Source organism: Monomorium pharaonis, chromosome 5 (genome assembly GCF_013373865.1).
Source record: "Monomorium pharaonis isolate MP-MQ-018 chromosome 5, ASM1337386v2, whole genome shotgun sequence".
In the NCBI taxonomy this organism is placed as follows: domain Eukaryota; kingdom Metazoa; phylum Arthropoda; class Insecta; order Hymenoptera; family Formicidae; genus Monomorium; species Monomorium pharaonis.
The window spans coordinates 9191676-9214743 of record NC_050471.1 but is presented as its reverse complement, the minus strand read 5'-3'; the positions used below and the strand labels follow the sequence as shown (position 1 = coordinate 9214743).

General features: G+C 34.7%; 4 protein-coding genes and 1 long non-coding RNA gene across 6 annotated transcripts in view; 2 read left to right on the top strand and 3 right to left on the bottom strand.

Moving 5' to 3' along the window:
* The first annotated feature begins 1258 nt into the window (after positions 1 to 1258).
* On the top strand, positions 1259 to 1917 carry LOC105831037 (40S ribosomal protein S28). Its single transcript, XM_012670866.3, has one exon. It carries the CDS (start codon positions 1332 to 1334, stop codon positions 1527 to 1529), a length of 198 nt encoding a protein of 65 aa, XP_012526320.1. The 5' UTR covers positions 1259 to 1331; the 3' UTR covers positions 1530 to 1917.
* A 241-nt stretch (positions 1918 to 2158) lies between these two features.
* LOC105831025 (MRG/MORF4L-binding protein) lies at positions 2159 to 4247 on the bottom strand. Its single transcript, XM_012670843.3, has 4 exons — positions 3824 to 4247; positions 3222 to 3343; positions 2645 to 3002; positions 2159 to 2548 (listed from the first exon to the last, which is right to left on the bottom strand). Exons 1-4 carry the CDS (start codon positions 3927 to 3929, stop codon positions 2394 to 2396), a joined length of 741 nt encoding a protein of 246 aa, XP_012526297.2. The 5' UTR covers positions 3930 to 4247; the 3' UTR covers positions 2159 to 2393.
* A 319-nt stretch (positions 4248 to 4566) lies between these two features.
* Positions 4567 to 7106, bottom strand: LOC105831024 (DNA-directed RNA polymerase II subunit RPB3). Its single transcript, XM_012670842.3, has 5 exons — positions 6757 to 7106; positions 6530 to 6674; positions 6121 to 6328; positions 5453 to 5659; positions 4567 to 4841 (listed from the first exon to the last, which is right to left on the bottom strand). The coding sequence occupies exons 1-5, from the start codon at positions 6840 to 6842 to the stop codon at positions 4657 to 4659; spliced, it is 831 nt and encodes a 276-aa protein (XP_012526296.1). The 5' UTR covers positions 6843 to 7106; the 3' UTR covers positions 4567 to 4656.
* A 562-nt stretch (positions 7107 to 7668) lies between these two features.
* LOC105831035 (reticulocalbin-2) lies at positions 7669 to 10272 on the bottom strand. Its single transcript, XM_012670864.3, has 4 exons — positions 10017 to 10272; positions 9442 to 9589; positions 8915 to 9370; positions 7669 to 8767 (listed from the first exon to the last, which is right to left on the bottom strand). Exons 1-4 carry the CDS (start codon positions 10231 to 10233, stop codon positions 8596 to 8598), a joined length of 993 nt encoding a protein of 330 aa, XP_012526318.1. The 5' UTR covers positions 10234 to 10272; the 3' UTR covers positions 7669 to 8595.
* Positions 10273 to 10276: 4 nt separating this feature from the next.
* Positions 10277 to 23068, top strand: part of LOC105831036 — a 64455-nt gene continuing 51663 nt past the window's right edge. The window contains exons 1-3 of one of the 2 annotated variants that reach the window (XR_004963248.1): positions 10277 to 10567; positions 10648 to 10702; positions 11827 to 11952. This is a non-coding gene — a long non-coding RNA (uncharacterized LOC105831036). Of the gene's footprint in view, positions 10703 to 11826; positions 11953 to 23068 lie in introns of both variants that reach the window. The other variant, XR_001138627.3, reaches the window with a different exon arrangement.

Here is a 23068-nt window from a genome sequence, read left to right as displayed (position 1 = left end):
TATTTCATTGGTTAAGTAAGTCTCAAGTCGGCTCGAAGCTAGACTTAAGACAATGCTTGAGCTTAAGATCGGTCTATGAATCCCTATTGTAGATCCGGTCTTATAGCATCCAAAAGCTACATAATTCGGCATTTTCTATTTTTAACATTAATACAAGATATTATATATATATATATATATATATATATATATATATATACATATTTGTACATATAGATATATAATTGTAAATAAAATAAATGTGATTGAAAATGCTGTGGAATAAAGAAAGGATATATTTGTAAATGTAATCTCAAAAATGCTAAAGTTTTTCAGCATTTTTAAGGTTACATTTATAAATATATCCTTCTTTTATTCCACAGCATTTTCAATCACATTTATTTTATTTACAATTATATTATAATTTCAATAGTATAATATAAAATATCTTCAATATAAACCCTTTGCTTTATATATGGATACACAAAATACTGATGTTAATGCATTGATGATAGCTATACCAAGATTGCCAAATTGTGCTGGAAATGGCTGAAACTATCGGAAGTTTAACGGAAAATGGCGGAGCCAATCACAATCGAGAACGGTATTGGCACAACTCTCCTTATAGGAATTCTATTGGCACTCAGTCGCCGCCATATTGTTGCTTTTTGTCCAATTACGTTCCATAAAACAAAGCGACTGAGTGCCAAGTGTCAAGTGTGACGACTATAAATTCAGGCCAAAGTCAGCCTTCCGATATATTTGTAATACTTATTTAATATTGTATGTAATAATACTGTGATGTTAAACTGTAATTTGCTTTTATTTCTGAAATTTCTGTTCAAATTTTCCGCGTTTTACTTACCATTGGCTGCGTTCAGCAGAAAAAGCAGCTTTGCAACTGTTGTAAAATTCTTCAACACTACTGATTTAAACGTTTAGATCTAACAGGAACTAAGAGCAAGAACCAATCGTGTTGAAGAATTTTGCAGAAAGTTGCAAAGCTGCTTTTCTGCTGAACGCAGCCATTGATTGGTTCCGCCATTCCGTATCAAGCCAATCAAAAGTTGGCCCACTTATGCCAGTCTCCTCTTTAAGGGTCTCTAGTGGTTTGTTCGCGTCGCCATGCTCCGACATGCTCCTACTCACTCCAACGCATTCTAATAGGTTGGCGTCATCGGAATCAACGTATTGGAGTGCGTTGGGGTGAATAGGAGCATGTTGGGGCATGTGACGCGAACAGACCTTAGATCTATCTCAAAACTGCTGCTCAACGACTCATCTACGCATCACCTTCCATTTGCGCAAGGTATTTCTTTCGAGTGGTAATCCACGTGCGAGAAACGATCATTATGGACAAACCAGTTGTTTTGGCGCGTGTCATTAAAGTTCTGGGCCGCACCGGGTCACAAGGACAATGTACCCAGGTGAAAGTGGAGTTCCTCGGCGAGCAGAATCGGCAGATTATCAGAAACGTGAAGGGACCGGTACGAGAAGGTGATCTCCTAACCTTGCTCGAATCTGAGCGCGAAGCGAGAAGGCTTCGATAATGCTTTATCAACACCGGAAAAAGAAAATTAATGGTCACCAGCCTCCTGCATTTCACCGGAATATCTCACCAGCATTTTCGGAACGTGGATCTCCCACACATGGACCGTGGATCATGCATCATAGATCGTCGACCATCGATAATTGGCACTTCCTACCACGTGTCTTTCGAGAGGACACTGTCAACTGCAGATCATGGATCGTAAATCGTGAATCATGGCCATCAATCGTCGATATCGGACAGTCCTACCACATGCTTTTCGAGAGGATGCTGCCACGTGTGGATCACGTTTCTTGGAAATGGGGAAACTTGAAATTATGTTTTCTCTGAAACATTCCTTACACCTGAGAATTCTGACTCTTACAATAAATCTCAGCTGGTAACCACAAGTTTCACGGTGTCGTCATTGTGTTTCCCTTATTCACATAGCTTATAAGATTTACGATTCTGTTGATATGGTATTTTACTGGATGGATTTAAACCTTCAATCTTTAACTCAGAGTTGTATAACTTTTATGCCATGCATGATTACTTCAACCGATTACATTATATCATTATTACATTATAGCAAGAAGTCAGATGTCTTAAAAAAAAAAAATTAAAAATTAAATGCCAATTTACAATTTTTTTTAAATTATATAAATCTTATCAAACATATCAAATATAAACAGTTTGGAAAGACATTTAAAAAGATACAATGGTATATTTACAGTATACAGTATAAACCTTTTATAAAATTATCTTACTCTATATATACATTTATATTGTCAAAAGAATACATGTCATATAATTTTATGATAAATTATGCCATTGAAGCTTGGTAAAACATAAATGCAACCAGTGTCTTTCTTATTTACAATAGCTGTTATATTCTCCTTCGTTTTGGTGGAGGAGTATCCCGTGGACTGGAGGATGCTTTCGAGGAACTATCAACGCTTTGTCTGGTTGGTCTCTTTGGTATCCTTTTCATAAGTTCACGACCAGTTTCGGAATCCTTACGCTCCTTCTTTCCATTCGATACTTAAAAGAAATGGAAATACAATTTGTGCATGCAGCTCTTGTCTATTGAGAAAGATTATTAAATAATTTGAGATCAAAATGTATTTATTAAAATACCGCTCTCTTCCAAATCTTCTTTCCCTTTTGAACGACCTTTGGAAGATTTATGTTCTTTTCTTGCCTCTTTTACATCCTTAAACTTATCTTTTTTCAAATCTACCTCCTTCACATACTTCTTCATCTCTTCTTTTTTCTTGTCTACTTCTTTCATCCCTTTAAATTCACGTGACAAACTATCTTTCTTAAAACTCTCTTTGATGTCCTTTTCTTTTTTAATCTCTTTGTATTTATCCCTCTGTTCCTTCAGTTTTATCTCTACCAGATCTTCCTTCTTGCGAGGTTTTCCTATAAATTCTGTCTCTGGTAAGGAAAAGTCTATCTCATGACTAGGAAAGGGTAAGTCTTCCATATCATCCTATCAAAAAATTTAACAAGCTATAGTAAATTCAATATATTGTGTTTAAAATAATCTTATGGAAACTTGGTTGTTCTAATAGTATAAAACTTTACTTTCAAATATATATACATTTTTTATATTATAGAAAAAAATATAATTAAATATAAAAAACTATGTTCTTCCATAAATATTTTCTAATTCCATTATCCAAATTCTTTTTCTTATACTGTTACTTACTAAAGCCATTAGGTCATACATGGACTCTAAATGATCCCAAATTATTTTCAATGGAACATCTTTATGGATAGCAGTTCGAAATTTTTCCCATATGCACACCATGTGGAAATATTTATTGATACCTTAAACAATTCATTAAAATTGCAAGATGTAAGGTTTTTTGTTTTTTTTAACTGAACTTCTTGCACAATTAATCATTTTCTCAAAAACAAAAAAAAGATAAAAAAAGTTTAATTAAAAAAATAGGTCTGTGATGAATGATAACTTCAAACTCTAATTAACTCATTAAATAATATCTATATTCTATTAATATTATTAAATAAATGTTGCTTAATGAGGTTGAATACAATTTAGATTACGGATGCTACGATCAAAACAAAAAGAAACCGTGCATGAATTAGAAATATTGCTTCAATTAATTGACGCAAAAATTAATCAAGTTGCTGATTAAGTTAATAAAGTTTAAATTAATTGCTATTCAAGTTATTAGAAATTTGAATTAATCGCTGATCGAGTTAACTGCGTTAACTGATCGAAATCGTCCTAACCAAGAGGCGAGATTAAGTGAACATAACCTCCCATCGCCGGCTTTGACATCTTACCGACTGGCTTATGTCCGTTCATGGCAAAAAAAAGTTGGATCTCGTTCTCCACATTCCATTCTATCTCGTCGAACGAGGTCTCGCTTTGTCTTTCTTTGACCGCCATTTTAACGAAATCCAATTATATTACACGCTCGAGGCTTACTAGCCTCATTAGACGGTATGCAGTTAACCAAGCTCAATTGAACCAAGTTAATTGAAACACTCGATATATAGTGCAGATATATGTCGTATCACCAACTTATTTCTAATATTAAAACGCATTCGATGGAACAACCGCAACAATTAAACACCTCTGAATTCTGAATTACATTCTAATACTTCAATATATTTTATGTCAAACTATTACTTATAAACCCTTGTGCGATTCAAGAGCAATTCAAAGCAATTCAGAGGTTAGCGTTCAAAGCACAAGCGCCCTCTGATTGCCCAGTTTTCAGACCCAGGCTGCGTTCGGAAACGTCACCCGAAGGGTATCATTCTAGGGCTGCGTTCGGAAACGTCATCCGAGTGTTCTCGGATATCATTTCCATCTAATGTAGCTCGTAGTAGAGCACTAGAGCGCGCGATCATCGATCACGAAATAGTCGGAGCAAATCGGAGCGTGCACGCGAGTCGGTGAGTGTGCTGGAATCGCGATACAGGCTACAGTCCGAATCTTCGAAAAAGCTTAGCTACAATTTTGAAATAATGCTCCGTTTACTTTTTGTAAAATTGATATATTGGATTATTTATAACACATATTATAGATTTTCTTCATTTATTTTATAAAATATGGAAAGGTATACGATTTTATGTTTTTATTTTAAACATGGATCAAGCTAAAATTATTTCTAATGATGAATGCTCAACGCGTCACTTTGTACTTCGTGGCTCAACTGTGTCTGCAAATTTGAAAGTTTATTTTTTAACGCTGCGATTCCCATCATGACGATGTTTTCAGGTTTCAAGGCCCCACTGCTCTCCACGTTGAAATAATACTTGTTCGGTTTAGCTTCCCAATTAAATGGGGCTTCATCTAAAATACATGTGTTAAAATAAGTATTAGGTTAATGCATAAAAGATGTAAAATTTCCACTAATTAAAAATATCACTGTTTTGGCCAAATAGTTTATAGCAATGTCTTATACACAATTTAATTGCTTGTCATTATAATCATTGTGTTCATAAAACTTTTTCAAAGATCTGTTATACATAAAGTAGTTTTGTTTTTAAAGTTCGAAATAAGTATAAATTCTATTGAAATTTGTATAATTTTCTTATATGGAATTTTTTAATTCTAACTTTTTAAATGCTGCATTGTTTTATTGTTCCTTCCAAAAGATCTGTTAATATTACAAATAGTTGCAGTAGTATTATTATCCAATTTGAATTAAAGTTATATAAATTTTAGTAGAATTTTATATTTATTTTGAAGTATAAACAAAATGATTAAAAACTTGACGCTTGAAAAAGCTTTAGTACAATGAGCATAATAAGCACAATGTAATTACAATAAGTAATTGTATTTATTATGCTAAAAAAGAAGAACAAAATAATGATACTAATATTTTCAATTAATGAAAATTCAACATTTTATATGCACACTAATGTAAAAAATTATGGAATCTTATTAGCAGTTATATTTACACTGATCTTCTTCCAATTCACTATACTCTGATTTAGGCCATTCGTCTGGCTTAGGGTATAAAGTGTGTCTCATGGAATTGTCAGGATCATATTCAAAGCTTACACCAGCAGTCGGATTCCATTTTGCATGCTCCTTTCCGAAACCTTTCTTCGCATATGCTCTAAGTTTCAATTCTTGTCCTTTTCTCAGTTTTACTATCAAAATCTCTAGATTTCAAATACAATTATCATAATTTCTCACGATAATTATAATTATTAGGAGCGTGTTATAAATTTCAAGATTAAATTGGATTGTTTACATAAAGTTTACATTATTATTACATTTTACACAAATCTTTCTTAATACAAGCAATGTAAATTATTATAAGTTATAATTTAATCTTTTTTTTCTATGTATTGTATATTCAATTTGCAATAATTGATAATAATAAATTAAATATAAAATTAATATAATATTTAGTAATTGAAAATAATAATTCACATTGCTTGTATTGTCTAAGAAATAATATGTAAACATAACTACGATATAGAATCCAAGTAGATGTAGTCTTGAAATATATGGCACAATCTTGCTTGTATAATCCAATAATTATACACATGTAATACAGATTATTTATATTTTATCTGTAACGCTTATATTGATAATTAGTATGTATAAAAAAAGATACCATCTGTTTCTCCATATTCGCTTGCATCGTCTTCCCTATGTCTAGATGTAACAGGTAGTACTCTAGGATCGCTCGACTTGAAATCCGCAGTGGTTACATGCCTGGTTTGATCTTCGGTACATTTTACATCCAGAGTAAATTCCACACTGCATTCAGGACAGAAATCCATGCATTGGCAATCTCTTGTGTACTGTATTCTGTCAACCACCTAAGGGAAGATTTTTTGTTCTTTACATTTAATATATCTATGGCATAGTCGGTCTATGGAAAATAATATTCCGATACTTATTCATATTAATAATTTATTAAAGTGTCTTTTTTCTTTTTAATCCTTAAAAATCTACTTGTATTTCCACACTTGTATTGAAAAAAATCTATTTTTCATAAAGAAATGCACGTTTATACATACATCATCACTGATCAAAGGTATCATTCCAATCCTGTGCGCCAAGAATTCGTCACTCAAAACAGTAGAATTGGCTTCTAATTGTATCCAATCAATGGCCATAGTCGGTGTTTCGGCGATAAAAACACGCCTCATGCTATTCGCAACACTGACGGACGAAGAAATATTAATTATTAATTTGAAATTGTATGTTTTGATATTTTAACTTAACCTAACCTAACCTATCTTACCTTAGTTCAGTATCTTCTACTTGAAATTTAACATTTTCCTCGGTTAAATCCGAAATATGAACCGACGGTTGATTAGCGTACGGCATTTTATTTTGTTAAACTTTACAATTACCTTTTTCCGTTTATTTAGAAAAGAATTATTTCCAAAACTTATAACTACGATACGCGCTAATGCACTCGCAACACGACAAAACGGATAATTGGCGTAACGGCGACGATGGCTAAGCCGCTAGCCGCTAGGCATGTATTGCCATTCGATATTTTTTTTTCTAGTAAAAATATCGAGTAAAAGATTTTGAATGTTAAATCGATTTAATATTTTCTAAACTAATATTTAATTGTTTTTACTCGTTATAATTTTATTACACATTGTTTGATATAATAATTATTTTTGTTTTGTGTATGCATGGCAATATGAACATGTAATATATAATATTACTAGAATATTACAAGCGCGCGCTGCGCGCGCGCTATTTGACTTTTTACTTTAAAAATAATAATAATTGCAATTTGATTTTCTCTATCTTTCGTTTACATTAATCAAACGTTTTCTGCAATTTTAAATAAAAAAATGTAAAGTTTAATTATACATACATACATACCCACATACCTACAAAATAGTGAATTAATTGTAACAATTCTTTTAATGTACACATGTTTTTAATACGAAAATGTGTTAAGTGCCAAATTAAAATATTGTAAGAAATACCATGTATGTAAATTAAATAGATATATGTATTTAATAGTTTAGTTTCATAACAATTTTTTAAAAACTTTAAAAAAATTTAATAGTAATTGCTTTTTTTATACCTATAAATTAAATATTTAAAACAAACTTGAAGTAATATAGTTTCAGACTTAAAGACTAATTTCATGGAATACAGAAGAATATTTTAGAAAATAAATAGAATGTGAAATTGTTAAAATATTTTATTACAAATTAATATGTATATTATTTATCGATAACCTGTTTTATGAATATTGCACATGCTCATGTTATCTACAAAAACTACCTTAATTTGTAATTATATCAAGAAAAAAATTGTGTTTTACATATGACATACATACATACAGGTTGTCGAAAAAAAACATTTTGAAAATATTTAGTGAACATATTTTCTCAACATGTAACACTTTTTCGATACATTTTTACATAATGTGTTGTGTGTGTGTGTGTGTGTGCACAATATTACATTGATGGAATTGAAACTTAATAACGCACTATATATAATTGCAATAAGAAATATAAGACCTATTTTTGTCTAATAAATTTTTCTTCTCCACATTCTCTACTATGGCACTCATGTTTGGTAAAAAGTGGAAGACGATGGCTCGTGTAGTGCTATACTACAAATCGTCATAAACGAATAAGATACGACAAATTTCATTAGTCTTAAATGTTTGATTTGTCATTAATAAAAATTTATTCTAATGACTGCATAAATAGATTAAAACAAATACTTAAGGGTTAAAAGAGAAGGATGTAGCAAAAATATTAATAAATATACTGCTCAAAACAATTAATAAAACATTTTCTTAAATTCGTGATTTAGTAAATATAGTATATATTTGGAATATTTTTCTTACATTCTAATATGTTCTTATATTCATAGTTTTTGATATTTGGATGATTTTTCAATAACGGGCTTATACAAATATAGCATTTTATTTTTTTTAATACTTGGCGTTTGGATTCATATATAGAATTCGTTAAAAGGATGGTCTTGTTATTCTGTCTTGAGCAGTGTATTAAAAATATTTTCAATCATACACATCTCCAATGAGTATCGTGAAAGATAATACAATATTATCTGGTCAATGATTGTTGATTATTAATTCTCAAAGCTCATCGCTGAAACGATCAATCTCTTGTAAATGATCACCATAGTCTGTCGCTTCGCTACCTACGAAAGCATCATGATGATCCAAAATCTCGTTATAGGACAATCTATTATCATGATCATCATCTGAACGAGCGAATAAATGATCCACTTCGTCATTTGCTATTTCCCTAAAATAAGTGTCAACAAAAAGATATGAAAAAGTGATATTGATAATCAGCAAAATAAAATTTGTAATATAACAAATTTATTAAATTTTTCACCTAAGTTATTATGAAATTCGGTAAAATTTATTATAAAATCGGTAAATTACTCACTCATTACTTGGAACAAGCCAAGAAAGAATTTCATCCGAATCGAGTCTACCGTCTCCATCTTTGTCATGTTCATAATCAAATTTATCTTTTTCGGTTATCAACCATTCCTTATCCTTTGATCTGGCTCTGTCACCAATAAACTCCTGGAAATTAATATATCCATCTCCATCTATATCTTTGTCAGCCAATGCTTGGTTCAGCAAGAGTGGAAACATTCTAGGTGTCTCCTCAGGATGTGTGTAAGCTTTGAATTCCTCTGGATCTAAATAACTATCTTTGTTTAAATCGGCAGCCTCAAACGTCTGTTTGTCATCTTCGATCAATTTATCATCGATAGCTAGATCCTCAGGATCACTGCCATAAGTGTCCTGCAGAATCTCGTCCCAACTCACTTTACCATCTTCATTCGTATCGGCGTCGTTCAAGCGATCCTCAGATTCTTCTGCAGACAGCATGCTGTTTATAAAATTCAATTAACTTAAGTTTTTGAATAATCGAATGGATAAACATGACATTCTGATATCTACCTGAATGAACGCAAGATCCAGGCTTTCAGTTCATTTCTCTCTATATACTTGTCATTATTCAGATCCATTTTGGTAAGTAAAATCCCTAATCTCCTCTTTGATTCTTCTATTGGAAGTTTGTCAAATTCCTCTGCTTCCTTTACACTTCCTTCATACAAAAAATAAAATATTAAAGATGACAAATATTGAACTAAGCAAAAAATAAAACAATGTTCTCATATTTTTTTGTTAACAAAGAAACTTATTTTCTAAAAAAAAAAAAATTTAAATTTCAACAAAAGTGATATATAAATCACTGTTTATAGTCAAATCTATCAAATTTTATTTCAAGACTGTCTTAAGCAATGTCATAAGCTACTAATATGGCTTTGTGATTAGTTGACGACATTTTAAGACAATAGTCTTAAACTTAAAAATTGATTATGAATAGTAGCCAATAGGATACAAATTATTTTCAATTATTATCCACAAGCATAAAACTTACGCAATTATAAAAAATTCATGAAAAGTCAAGAAAGTTCCAAAAATTGATCTAACGGATGTGATACGTCTAGTCACACATATCCCATTCATACCTAGGATGGCTTCATGATCAAACTCCTGGTGGTGCTCGCCCTCGGCGTAGTGGTCAGCATCGCGGGGACTGAAAGCACCGTCCTCCGTCCTCTCATTGCTGTCGACTTTGTTGTGCTGATGCGTGTGGATGTGCGCGGAGGCGGCTTCGCTCGAGGCTGACAGCGTTGCAGCAAGAGCGACGACGAGGAGCAGAGGTGCGTACGATCGGGTGGCCATCGCGCGTCTTCCGGGGGGGATGCGGCGGGACAATTGAAAATAACAACGCCTCTGCAATGTTTACGGGGAATGTCAATGTGTACGCATAACCTCGCCACGCGCGCGTCGTCGCGTCAGAACGGAACCCCTTCAACAGGCGCCGCGCAGCGCTTTGCCGGTCGACCGGGTCGACTGACGTTCGCGTCGGCTGTCACGGTGGATATTATCGATTACTTTCTATCACGCATGACGCGGTGATCGCACGAAAGAAAAATCTCCACGAGTACGTCTCCCGCGTGTCCTAAGAATCGTTTCCGAATAACTCGTGTGAAAAAATTTAAGAGATTCGTTATAGGTATTGCGAAGTTTATTTCGCTGATTATATACATCACGTACTATCGCTTTTTTCATAACTTTTTGTGATGTTTATTTCAGGGAAGTAACAATCGAATGACAAAGTGGACGTTATTGAGGAAATGTATTAATTAAGGTATGTACCTGGACTGAGTAAGATCCATTTTTTTTATATAGCCTAAAAAATTATCTTTTTATACAATGTATTTCTCAATAAATAAAGAATTAAAAAAATAACTTAATTGAATCTTATTCAATTTCAAGAATCTTACATAATTATATATCGGGAGAATACAATTGCAATTATTATTTATTATTATTTATATTATTTATATTATTATTTTATTTTCTATATTAAAATAAAATATAAAATGTTTAAATATCAGTTCTACTTGTTTCAATTTATCTTTTACAACGTTTAAATATCTCAATCTTATAGTTGCTGTTATGAAATTGTTAATAATTCCTTAATAATTATATATCAAATATTTATATCAAATATAAAAAAATCCAAATCCTTTTAAACTTAAAAACCGAGGAGTACGATTTAAAAGAGTAGCAACGGAATTGACGATAATAAAGAAAATAAGAAATCAAAGGATTGAATATAAAAATTTACATTATTATAAATCTTACAATCATACAAAAATAACGTTTATGTATAATACCTTTGAATGCGGCGCCACGCGACGATCAGCGGCGATCGGTTTACTCTCGAATGCCCTGAATATGCTCTCTTATCACGCAAAGTCGTTTTTACCAATCGCTCTGATGTTGTCAACTTGTCGTAGTTTTTTACGTTCCTAGTGCATACTTCCGGTCTCGCGTGACGATGCAAGTTGCGAAGTTGCGAAGGAAAATCTCGTCGTGTGCCAACGATCGCGCGAGTGCGTCTTTTCGAATCGTACGTAATCGTTTATGTGAAACAGTCGACTCGATCTTCGATCGTGTTAACTGAACTTCGCGTACTGACTGAGTGTTCGGGAGTGTTGTGTTTTGTGTCGCGTCTTGCCAGGAGTGCAAAGGAAGCGATCTCGCGTTGTACGGCCGTCTCTTCACCTCCTCAGTCGCGATGCGTGTGCGAAGTCACGATTCCGTCATCCGGAGAGGGATGGGAGGGTGAGGTTCACAAGCCAAGTGGCCGCCGTTCGAAAATAGTCGGGTCGGCTATCAACGTCGCGTCTATTTCTAACCTCACGCGCGCGGCGAACCGGCCGATCCTCTCGAGCGCGCAAAAGTCAAAAGTTTCTTTATTTAAAGCGCCAGATCGATAATAATGGCGATCCGTTTGAGGACCTTCCTTGTGTGGGCGGACGTGCCCTCGCTCCGGCGTCTTCCGGCCGCGTTTCCTCGGTGATGACGACTCGCCCGCCATGGGAATTATCGGTGAGTGCATTATTTTCCCACTCTTTTTCTCAATTTAGACGACGTAACGACGTTGAAATTACAGTGCCCGCAATGCTAAGTTTGTGTATAAAGTAAGCGCAATGTCTGTAATAACTCGCATCATGTTTGTAATATCTTGAATTCATTGAATGACTCGAGTATAAATTTTCCTTTTGCAATGTATGGCGGTTGCAAGGAAATTTGATTGTACAGAAATCCCGCCAGTTCAAATGCGCGGGAATTGCTAAAATCGTCAGATAAAGTAGTGAGCACTGTCGATAAATTTTACGAAGTGTAGGTAACTTATTAATGCTACATGTAAAGAAAATATCGATCGAGCGTCGATAACAAACTTTTTTCTATTATCGATATGCGATACCTTCGGAGATGAGTTTGGTAGATAAATTGGAAAATGCTTATAATCGATAACGTAGAAAATGTTCTAATCATAAGAAAATATTTGAATGTCTTAAATTATTTGTTTTAATAAGAAAATGTGCTTTTGCGTTTAATAGTTTCTTCATGTTTTTGTGCTATTTGCATCGGAATTACTGTAATGAGACAGAATTATTATATAATAAAATTAATTTATTTCTGCAAAAACGGTTTATTTAATGAAATTTTGTAGAAAAATTCTAACTGTAAAGATGAAGTAGAAAATATATCGATTTTTAAATATAAAAATCATATACAAATCATATTATTATTTCTTAATATTAATAACATTATTTTTTAATGACAAGTTTGCTTAATTTAGAATTTATGTTTTTCAAAGAAAATATTATTTATTGATCCTAAATGATTAATGATTAAAAGTAAATAAAGCCTATGAAGAATTAAACCTAGTAACAACATCAATGTTATAATTTCTTATTCAACAATATGTATAAATGTAATATAATACATGTGTTGTGTAACAATTACATTGTTGGATGGAAAATTATGATGTTAATGTTATGTTACTGTTACTTAGTATTTACTTGGAAAACTTTATGGAAAAATAGATAAAATCATATTACAGATATAAACTGATATCAAAATCAGTTATTTTTAAATAGATTTTTTTTTACCAGATTTATTAATGCTTAAGAAAATCGCGGCAAATTTTTATATTTCACATTTTTCATTTGAAGAAAAATATAATCTGGATTAAATGTATAAAATATCTGTCATTAAAATATAATAATGTGAAAAATTGTAACAATTTTACATATTTTATATATTATATATAATTATCTATACGTTTTAACAGGCGATATTATATATATGTGCTTAAAAGCAATATTATATATCTACATGCGTACTTGCTATATTATGTTTTTAGAATAATTCGAATTAATTTTGCGTCGAATCTTGCACAATCCTACCGGCACACATTTACATTATTTTCATCGCATTTCCGCAATATTCCTTTTATTATGTTAATTAAATTCTGGGGATATTAATCTCACCCTCGCATTTAACGACACGCGAGAACACGAATATCGCGCGAAATCTGTTAACGGTTATGATTATTGAAATATGCATTTAATTTCGCCGAGTATGATGCATTGATATACGATATTTTACGTTGTAATATATATCTCGTGCCAAAAACTCCGAACTACCGCTATCTTTTGTGTTCACCGGTCAATCGTATGTAAATTACCAAAGGGCGAGCGGTCAGAACTGATTGGGGGGACGGAAGTACGGCTGTTTTGCATCAACGTGCCCAACGTGAACGGGCTTCCGGTTTTTTCGGTGAGGCACTCGTAAGGATCTAGGTTCAAAGAAATTCAGCGTTGTCTTATCTCGAGAGAATACGATGATCCCGGGGAAGGATCTTATCTTGGATTTTGTCTCGGAAAATTCTTTCTCTCGCGTCACTATAAATTCGCTTCGAATTAGATATGACATTTTATTGGAATAACACAAGTGTACGCGGTTAACAGAGGGGCGACTCCGAAGACCCCTAATAAAATTCGAGCGGTTTCGCATTGCGAATATCTATTTTGCGTAATTCCTCGCGTTTCATTTCGCCCGAGCGTTCTTGCGATGAGAAGACGAGGGATCTACGGGGATGCGCTTGTGTATGCGATAGTTCTCGGCGGGGTTGTGAGAGAGATATCGAGGAAACGCCAATGCGAAACGGGCGCGTTGCTGCGGCATTCCTTCTGACATTCAAATGTTGGCCGCCGCCGAGACGAAAAAGGATACGTACGAAACCGACGCCGCCTATTCATCGCTCAAAGGGATCATTTATCAACATATTTGATATGCTCCCACACTCACCTCCCCTTTTCTATACTGTAGAGGAGAGTCGCAAGCGCGTTATTCTCTCTCTCTCTCTCTCTCTCTCTCGCTCTTGTGCGCGCGCTTTCTGTTCGCTCTCGGCTCTTCCATAGAAATAATATGCTAATCGCGCGAAGGCGGAGTTTAAAAAGTGCTCCGATAAATTCTCGAGACTTTTGACGTAATTTCGCCCCTTCTCGCCGCAGCCGCAACGTCTTCCGAAAGATTCTTTTTGCGCGCGCTTTCCGGCGTCTTGAGAGAACTTTACCTTACCGCGTAACGTGCCCCCGGTATACATATATCATCGGACGCGGATATACTTCTCCTCGTAAGATCCTACTAGATCCCCCGCATTCCGTTTGGCGATTCTTTTTTTTTCTCGATCAAAATATCCTACCGAATGCGGGATAACGGATGTTTCTGCGATAAATATAATAGTAACCGAAAGTAACAACAACTTGAGGAACTTTTAAAAAACTGAAATTAATTTCATATTATTGTTATTAATTAAATTAAAAGGTAGAGGAAGATCATCGATACACAACTTTGGATAGTATTAAAAAAAAAAAAAATAAATAAAACTTTGAAAACATAAATATAAACTAGAAAATATTTTCTATCAGATGATATAGCAGTTTTAACGGTTTCTGTTTTATAACGGTATATTTTATAATAATTTTGTAATAATGTTTTCGCAACTTAACAAAAAATGAACGTCCAAGAAATTGTGTCCCAAAACTGAAGAAAATATATTCATTAGTTTGCTTTTTAACTGACGTCAAATTGAGAATACTCATAGAATAAGTAGAAAAATTGAATTACATGCCCGATCGGTTAACAGAACGTTGTTGAAAACCGAAACCTTCCAGTTTTCCGTAGGCGAGCGTGCCCGTGCGTGTCGGAACGGCGTATAAGTGATTGACGTGGTGCGCTAAGATCATTTACAAATCCCCTCATCGGCACTTATGCGCGCGGTGACGCATACGCACATATTTATGCACCCCTGCCCCTTGCGTACCGCGGTCTCATAAATATATCGGTCATATTAGCCGCAAAAGTCTAAACGCCTCGACGTCAAGGCGCGTACGTTTTATTTTATAAAAGCGCTCGTATTTCATTGAAATACTCGAAATTAGCGCAAACTCTTATGAAAATTATGATTGAAGCCAATGACTTTTTATACCCCTTATCATATTTATTAATATTCTTGTGTTTGTTTCTTTCTTCTTGATGAGAAACGATTTTGTTTCTCTTTGACATATCTTAAGAGCTTTTGCGTTATTGTATTTTTTTCGAAGTAGCAACAAAACTTCGTCAATGCTTGCGTCGTCATCGATCGTCATAGATGTCCACGTTGGACTAATCGTCCGGGTGTTTAATTTCGAAGCGCCACGTCAGCGGGAGACACTTTTAAGCATATTGAGACGGGATCCGCGGCCGAGATCGCCATTTACTTTAAGCTCTCTTTTCCATATTTATCTCGATCTACTTCATTACAGCCACTTCGCGCGCTCCTTTTTCCGTCTTCTTTTCCACCGAGTGTCTTTCAGTTAGGATTACGACTCACTCTCCCGGACGAACGAATGGCCGCACGGTTATTAGGATCACCGCCGGCGCAGATTGCTTTTGCGCGAGCCCAGAATTTATGGTCGGCGATGATAAAGTCCCACAAAATCATAATCGAATGTCTTTCACGACGATCCCGTTGGAAAGTTCCCCAATGCAACGACGACTGTAAATTCCTCGTCTCGTTGGATTTGCTTTCTTAAATAGAAAGAAAGTTGCGAAATTGATTTTTAATTTAATTGAACGACTATCTAAATTTGTCATTTAAAGTTTGCGTATACACGTGTGGTTGTCTTTTAATTGATAATTTTAATTGCATACTATGTTTAAAATTATATTAATTAATAATTATATTAATACATTAGGCAAAATATTAATGCTAGAATAATATATGTTTTTTAAATATTTGATATTAATAATTTTTGAAAAAGAAATAATTTGACTTAAGTATAATAATATAATAATAATTAAAAAAAAAAAAACGGCGGAAATTTATAAAATGTAAATATATAATTTATAAAGAACTATATATATTAATATTGAATGTATAAAAATAAAACATGGTAAAATTATATTTTAATTTTTAAGATAATTTACACATTCTTTTTAGTTTTTTGTGTGTAATATCGATTACTTACGCACGTAGTTTTGAAAACATATATAAATTATATTTTTTTTAGGATTTTTAAAAAGTTATTCAATTTCTCGTTGGTCTTTTTCTCCGGTGAAACGGAAGTATCCATATCCCAGGATGCGTCGAGCAGTATCTGCCATAGTATTCGTGGTTTTTCCCTTCCCCCCGATGGGGCATACGCCCCGCGATTTAAGTCGTCAACTTTTATGGGGGTAGTTTTCGCGGAGACGGTCCGCGACAAGCCAACATAAAAGGGGGTCGAAGTTTCCGGTAATATGGCGTCTTTTCGCGGAATATGGCGGCAACTGTATACAAGAGATAGCGACAATATTGAGGCGGCGAGAGCGCTCCAAAGAAAACCGAGTCAACCCTACTTGCATGCATTGCAATGTCCGGATCGATGTCGTTTCTCAATATTTCTTTTTTATTTATTATATATTCTTTTTTATTCACATATGTTGTATCCATCGTATAATAATTTTTACATATTGTTTTTACATAATACGGAAAGTAATTTTACGTTAATACATTTATGAATATAAAGTATTTTAAAATTACTGAATGATCTTTTATTTAAGGTTACTTAATTATTCTTTTTCGTTAGTTTCCTTTAGCGAAAAAATTTGGAAAGAAACGTAATAAGTATTAGACTAAAAAAGACAGAAGGTAGGAGTAAATCTTTGTATACAGAATCTCGAGATAAGGATTTCATAAGCTGCATAAACATCCTTCTCGTCGGTTGAATAGGGAGTTACTCAGGGAGTAGGATAACTGCACTTGATGGTGGATTAACACAGGGATTGCGCTGAAGTGCGCCTTCCTTCGCAATCCGTTGATTGCATCTGGCATTTGTGTCACGCTCTTGAGCGTCCGGCCGATATGCCCGGACAAATTGGAAATTGGTATTCAGCCCGTTGCTCGCTGTTGGACGGCCAGACGGATTTGCGAAGAAGCACCTTAGTCCCCGGGTACTGGGCAAGAGTGCTCGTACGTGCTAGTTGTGGGCTGCGGAGTAAGCGACGTTAAAGTTGCTTAAATCGCTTCTCGACGATCGCCTAACGCCGGAATACCAACATAACCAACAGAAAGGACGAAAATAAACGGAACAGGTCTTTTCCATTATAAAAATCTGTGCAACTTAAAAATTTTTATTAAAAAAATGCGGAAATACAGAAATGTGTCAATTAGTAAAGAAACATGAAAGCGTTTGATAATAGAAGACTTTATTTCTTTATAAAATCTCTAAAATCTAATAAAATAAAATTATAAAATTTATAAAATCTATAATGCACGCGCGTTAATATAGAAGAATGCATTATCCATTTAGGGACATAATAAAAAATAGTAAATAAACTATTAGATTAAGAATAATTTGAACGCTTGCAATAAATATTTTAATATGGTTCTCTTCAGATAAAATTTTCAACAGAATCGTGTATGAAACAGAAAATGCTTTACAGGTAAATTCGGACTCATTGCGCGCCGCAGTGGAAAAAACCGCGTATGTTCGGCCAAGTAGAAATAATTGCTAACAGGATCCAGTGTAATTTATGATCGACCCAATTACGCTTTCTCTCTATGCCCATTGTTGGACATATTTGCAAAATGCAATTCACATAGAGTTATTCGTTATTCTTTATGCAAAATTAACAGAATATATCGTATTAAAATTTTATGTGTACAAAGACATAAGTTATAAATTCTTGCCGATAAAATTGTTAAAACATTTGCTTTTTTCTTAATTCCGGTTCTATTTTAATTTACTGAAAGCCTATCGAAAAAATTAATACTAAATTAATACTAAAAAAACTTTGAGTTGCCGTTCCACTTTTTATAAATCTCTAGATTTGATATATACAAATACATTACATGACAACGTTTACCACAACGTTAAATTTAATTATATGGCATGGGAAAGTATTATAAAACTAATTTTTATAACGTATTTTTAGTATTTGTAAAGTTTTTAAGTCTATACTGGAGGCTTTATTAAGTAATTGGAGTACAAAGTAATTTGCTTTAGACGATGTATTATAAAAATCTATCTTTGGTATTAGAAAATAATTTTTCTAGTTTGGTTTTATTTTTAAATGTGTTGTATTTAAAGCACTATAACCAATAAATTAATTCAATTAATTTTAAATAAAAGTTTACCAATAATTAGTCTTACACTATATAGATGTCATATCAAATTGAAAAATAAAGTATATTATAATGATAATATAAATCATACAATTAATAAAGATGTCTTTTTAAGGGACATTTTTCTAAACTTTTTAAAACATTCAGTGCTATGCGCCGAGCTTTAAATTAATTAGCAATAAGTATTTATGAAAGTATTTAAGAATATGCAGCGGTAATGTGGGATAAACATGGATTACAAATGAGACGCGTTACGGTAATATCGCGAGACAATCAGCGTTATGCATTTCGCGGGAATTACGACGGTGTCTTGCAGAGTGAATTTTGTCGGTGACTGTACCCTGATTTACTTCCAACCGATTCGCCAGGAAATCGAATTACCCCCGCGGCGAGCACGCGGAGAAACCTCGAATTAAGAAACACTGAGACCTGCGGAAAATATCGACGCGATATAAATCAAAGCCTCCTAGAAACCTTCTTTTTCTCGTCCCTATTCCACATTCGTTATTGGCGGTGGCGATCGATAACCGTCGTGGCTCGTCTCGCGAAATAAATGCGAACGTGAACCTCAAAATCGTTCATTTCTCGGGTAATCGAAGGAACGACTTTAAATGCTTGTTACTGGCGATTTTGCGATCGCGAAACGCATCACCGATCGCGATAGACGAGCACGTTAATCGTCGGCCATCAACGCGGCTCTCGCGGCTCTGCTTCCGTCCGCGAGGCAATCGATACGCGAATATCCACGGAAATTTTATGTCCCGGAAAGGAGGAACATCTAGACAGTTAAAAACTTGACTCGATTACCCATAAAGCGTCCTCGTTCGGCATTCTGTTCCTAGGGTACTTAGATAGATTTTATTTTGCGTACTTTACGACCGCCCGTCGCACTCCTTCACATGATTTGGAATGTGTAAATTTTCAAGCGGAACGCGAAAGGATGAAAAGAATCCGAAATGAACACCCCATGTGTCATCAGGTAAATTGGCTATTATGAATTAAAGAGTTACAGTTTTGACACTAATATTTTCTTTATATTATCACCCATACACACGTGAGTCGCGAAACCTTGCAGTGCTTAGTTGCGTGTGCTCAAGTCGCAAGAATCCTATCGTTGAATCTTCGGAGGTTTTTTAAAAGTGAGGCGGTCCATCGATTCCCAAAGTGACCTTTTACCTCTTAGCGAGTTTAAAGAGCCGGGGCACTCTCACGGATGTGCCAAGTTAGGAGGAAATACGGGGTAGTGTCCTTTAGAGAGAGATCCTGTGCTTAATGGCGCTGAATCACAGATTGCGCGCACCCCTAAATTTGAATTTATTATCAACCCTTGCCCGACGGAGTGCCGCGCGGTGGCGGATGGCGATCGTACGGCCGAAAGAATAATTTCCTTTCGCTGCCAATCGTCAGCCGTCTGCACCGTCGAGACCCCGAGAGTTTAAGCTTCTAAATGCCGAGTTCATCGTTTTCTTATCGAGATCCGAGCGGATATCCCTAATTGATTTCGCGAGGAATTCGTTTGTTTTGTTTGTCTCTCTCCACTGATAGAAAAAGATCACACATTTGATTCAAATATGTCAGAAGTATTTAAATAATTTTTAATTATTTATATCGAACAAGTATAATTAATATTACTTGCTTGAAATGAATATTATTGCTTTAAGATAATTATTTGAATAGTACCAATAACATATTTATTTGAATTAACCAATCTTTTCTGTCAATATGTACAATTTCACCTAGAATTTGAAAGGTAATATCGAAAGCTTTTAAAATAAACTGGAAGAAAGTGTCACAAGAAAGAAAAGCTGTGCCTAAAATATTATCAATTATTTTTTTTCGAGTTTCAACAATTGCGCGCGTCCCTCAAAATTATCAATGTCCACCGGCGCATTTATTCCAAACGTGCACGCGACGGCCAAATGAACACGTTAAATGAAACGACACTTAACGCGGTTGCTGAGCACGTTGCATATCCGAACGAGCCGTGTCAAATGAATGCACCCGCAGGCAACGCCGAGTCGACCGGAAGCGGTCTATCGTCGATCGCCGTTCCGTTCGATCGGTTCCGCGGCGCGTCGCGGAACGGCGACGGGACCACGGGACCACGGGCTGATAAATCCGACGTGTGTATCGCGTTGGCGCGATAAATCAATTATAATATTCCACGGTTAGTTTGGGTTATATCGGTTATTAGTAAAATCCGTCGGCGTTACGGAAGGCAGCCACATATATCCGTCAGCCGTTTCTCTCTATTACAAATTTCGCGCTTTCTCTCTCTTTCCCTCCTCTCTATTGCGAATCTAATGACGAAGAACGATTCATTATCTATGCACTCTCTTCTCCAACGATGCATCAAAATATTCTGCAAATCTAAATATTAATGTAAACTGCACACGCCGTTTTGCTCCCGAGGAAAAGTTTTCTAAAGCATAGTATATGAATTGTGACATTTTTACATTGTTTTAATAAAAAAAAAAAAAAAATTGTGTAAGTGATAAATCAGAATGTAAAAAGTAATTATTTGAAAGCTAAAGTTTTAGTATGATTTTTCAAGATTAATTATGAAAATAAATGACGTTAACGTTAGGCAATATATAATAACAAGCACACTTTAATTTGTTTCTAAAAATGTTAACTTTACATTAAAAAGATATTATATTTAACATTTTATTAATATTATAATATTATAATTAACATTACAACGCATTATTATTAGATGCAACTGAATATTATATATCGCCAGAAAAATAAATTATTTAGAGAAGTTTTCTGAATTTTACATAATAACTTATTTAAAAATCCTTTTATGTATTTATGAGATTTCATATATATGATGAGATCTCTTAAATGTGTACACATTATGCCTAATGATAATCCGCCACTATTCCTCCTCTCTTTATCTTTCTTTCTCTCTCTCTTTGCTCTTTCTCTCGCCTACTTCACTATATACATTCTGTTCTCTCAACCCCATTTTTCTCTCGCTTCGATAAATACGCGATCGACCATCCCCAGCCAGAGCATCATCGGGCGAACCTACGGATTCGCACTTCGGTAACGCCCGGCATTATTCACCCTTTATTGGATTTGCCGATTCTTCTCGCGCGAGTCGCGACAACGCGCGCGTGTGGTGCATCGTGACGCCTCTCTGCAACGATCTGCAACAACGTAGTCGATCGTTACAAAACGCGGGGAGGGCATAAATCCTTCCGCGGTCCTTTTCGCGGCGATGCGCAGGGCGGAAGGAGGCTGATAATGGTTTTCAGACTCGCGCCGCGGTTGATGCGTCGCGACAGTCGCCCGTTCCCGAGGAATGTTTTCTGCACCCGCGCCTGACATTTCTATCCCATCTTATGTACTTACAGTCTTCCTATATTTATTCTTCCGCACTGAGACAACAGTCTCAATAAAGTAAACGTGTGAAACAACATTCCGCGTAATAATTGATGAATGTACAGAAATATTACGTTTCTATTATCGAAATTTAAATGCTGAATACAAAAGGGATAAAATTTAATAATCGCTTATTACTTGGTAACTATTATGTTATTATATTCGTGAAGCTGTCAATGTTCGCAATAAGGCATCTCGTTACGAAAAGTAAGTTATGCACAACGAAATTTTTTGGACTGAATCTTCCGCGTATTTTTGGCGGCGATATGGGAAAGTAAAGAGGGTTGGTTCGGCACTTCCGAGTTATTCGTCCAGATCTAAAGATTTGGAACGCACCGTGTATTCGCATTTGCATACCCCGCCGATTCTCCATCGGTGACCCCCGTTCCCCGCGTCTCTTCTATCCGCGACTTAGTTCTTTCCGCCGTCTCCGATGCAAATTACAATATTCCCGTGCCGTTCGTTCGGATATGAAAATATATGCGACTCTCGATAAAAATAGGATACGCGTCCCTCACCCCCCTTCCTCCGTCGCGGTGGAACAAAGGAACTCCACAGACTCCATTTCGATCTTTCATGAGTGTAAACACCTGTGCTTTTTCGCCAATGTTGCTCCCGATGCTTTATCTCTTATTAAATCTTTCATTGAAATTGAATGCTGCATGTATTTTTTCACATCTATAATATTTTTGTAGCTAAAACATTATAAAGAGATATTATAATATTATTGTCCTCTAAATACTAATCCCGTTAAATTGAAACCAAATCGATATCTAATGTTACTGCAAGAATGAATTTTTTCTCTCGTTAGTTAAGATGACTGAAAAGAGCGATAATATCGCGTTGGAAAAATGCATATAAAATTTCGATTTAATCTTACACAACATTTTGAATGTGATTACAATTTCATCAATAATTTAGCGAAGTGGTCCATGTATTTTGTATAGTTGATCAAGAGTTTTATGCATTTTTTTTCTAAAACAATATTTTTAATCTTTTTTTTTTTTGTAATCGCAATGCATCTTTATAGATTGTTATTGAATGTTCTTATCGATTAATGTTGCACGTGAAAGACGTGAGCTTTAACGCAATGGCTTAAGAATGTAAAGCGGG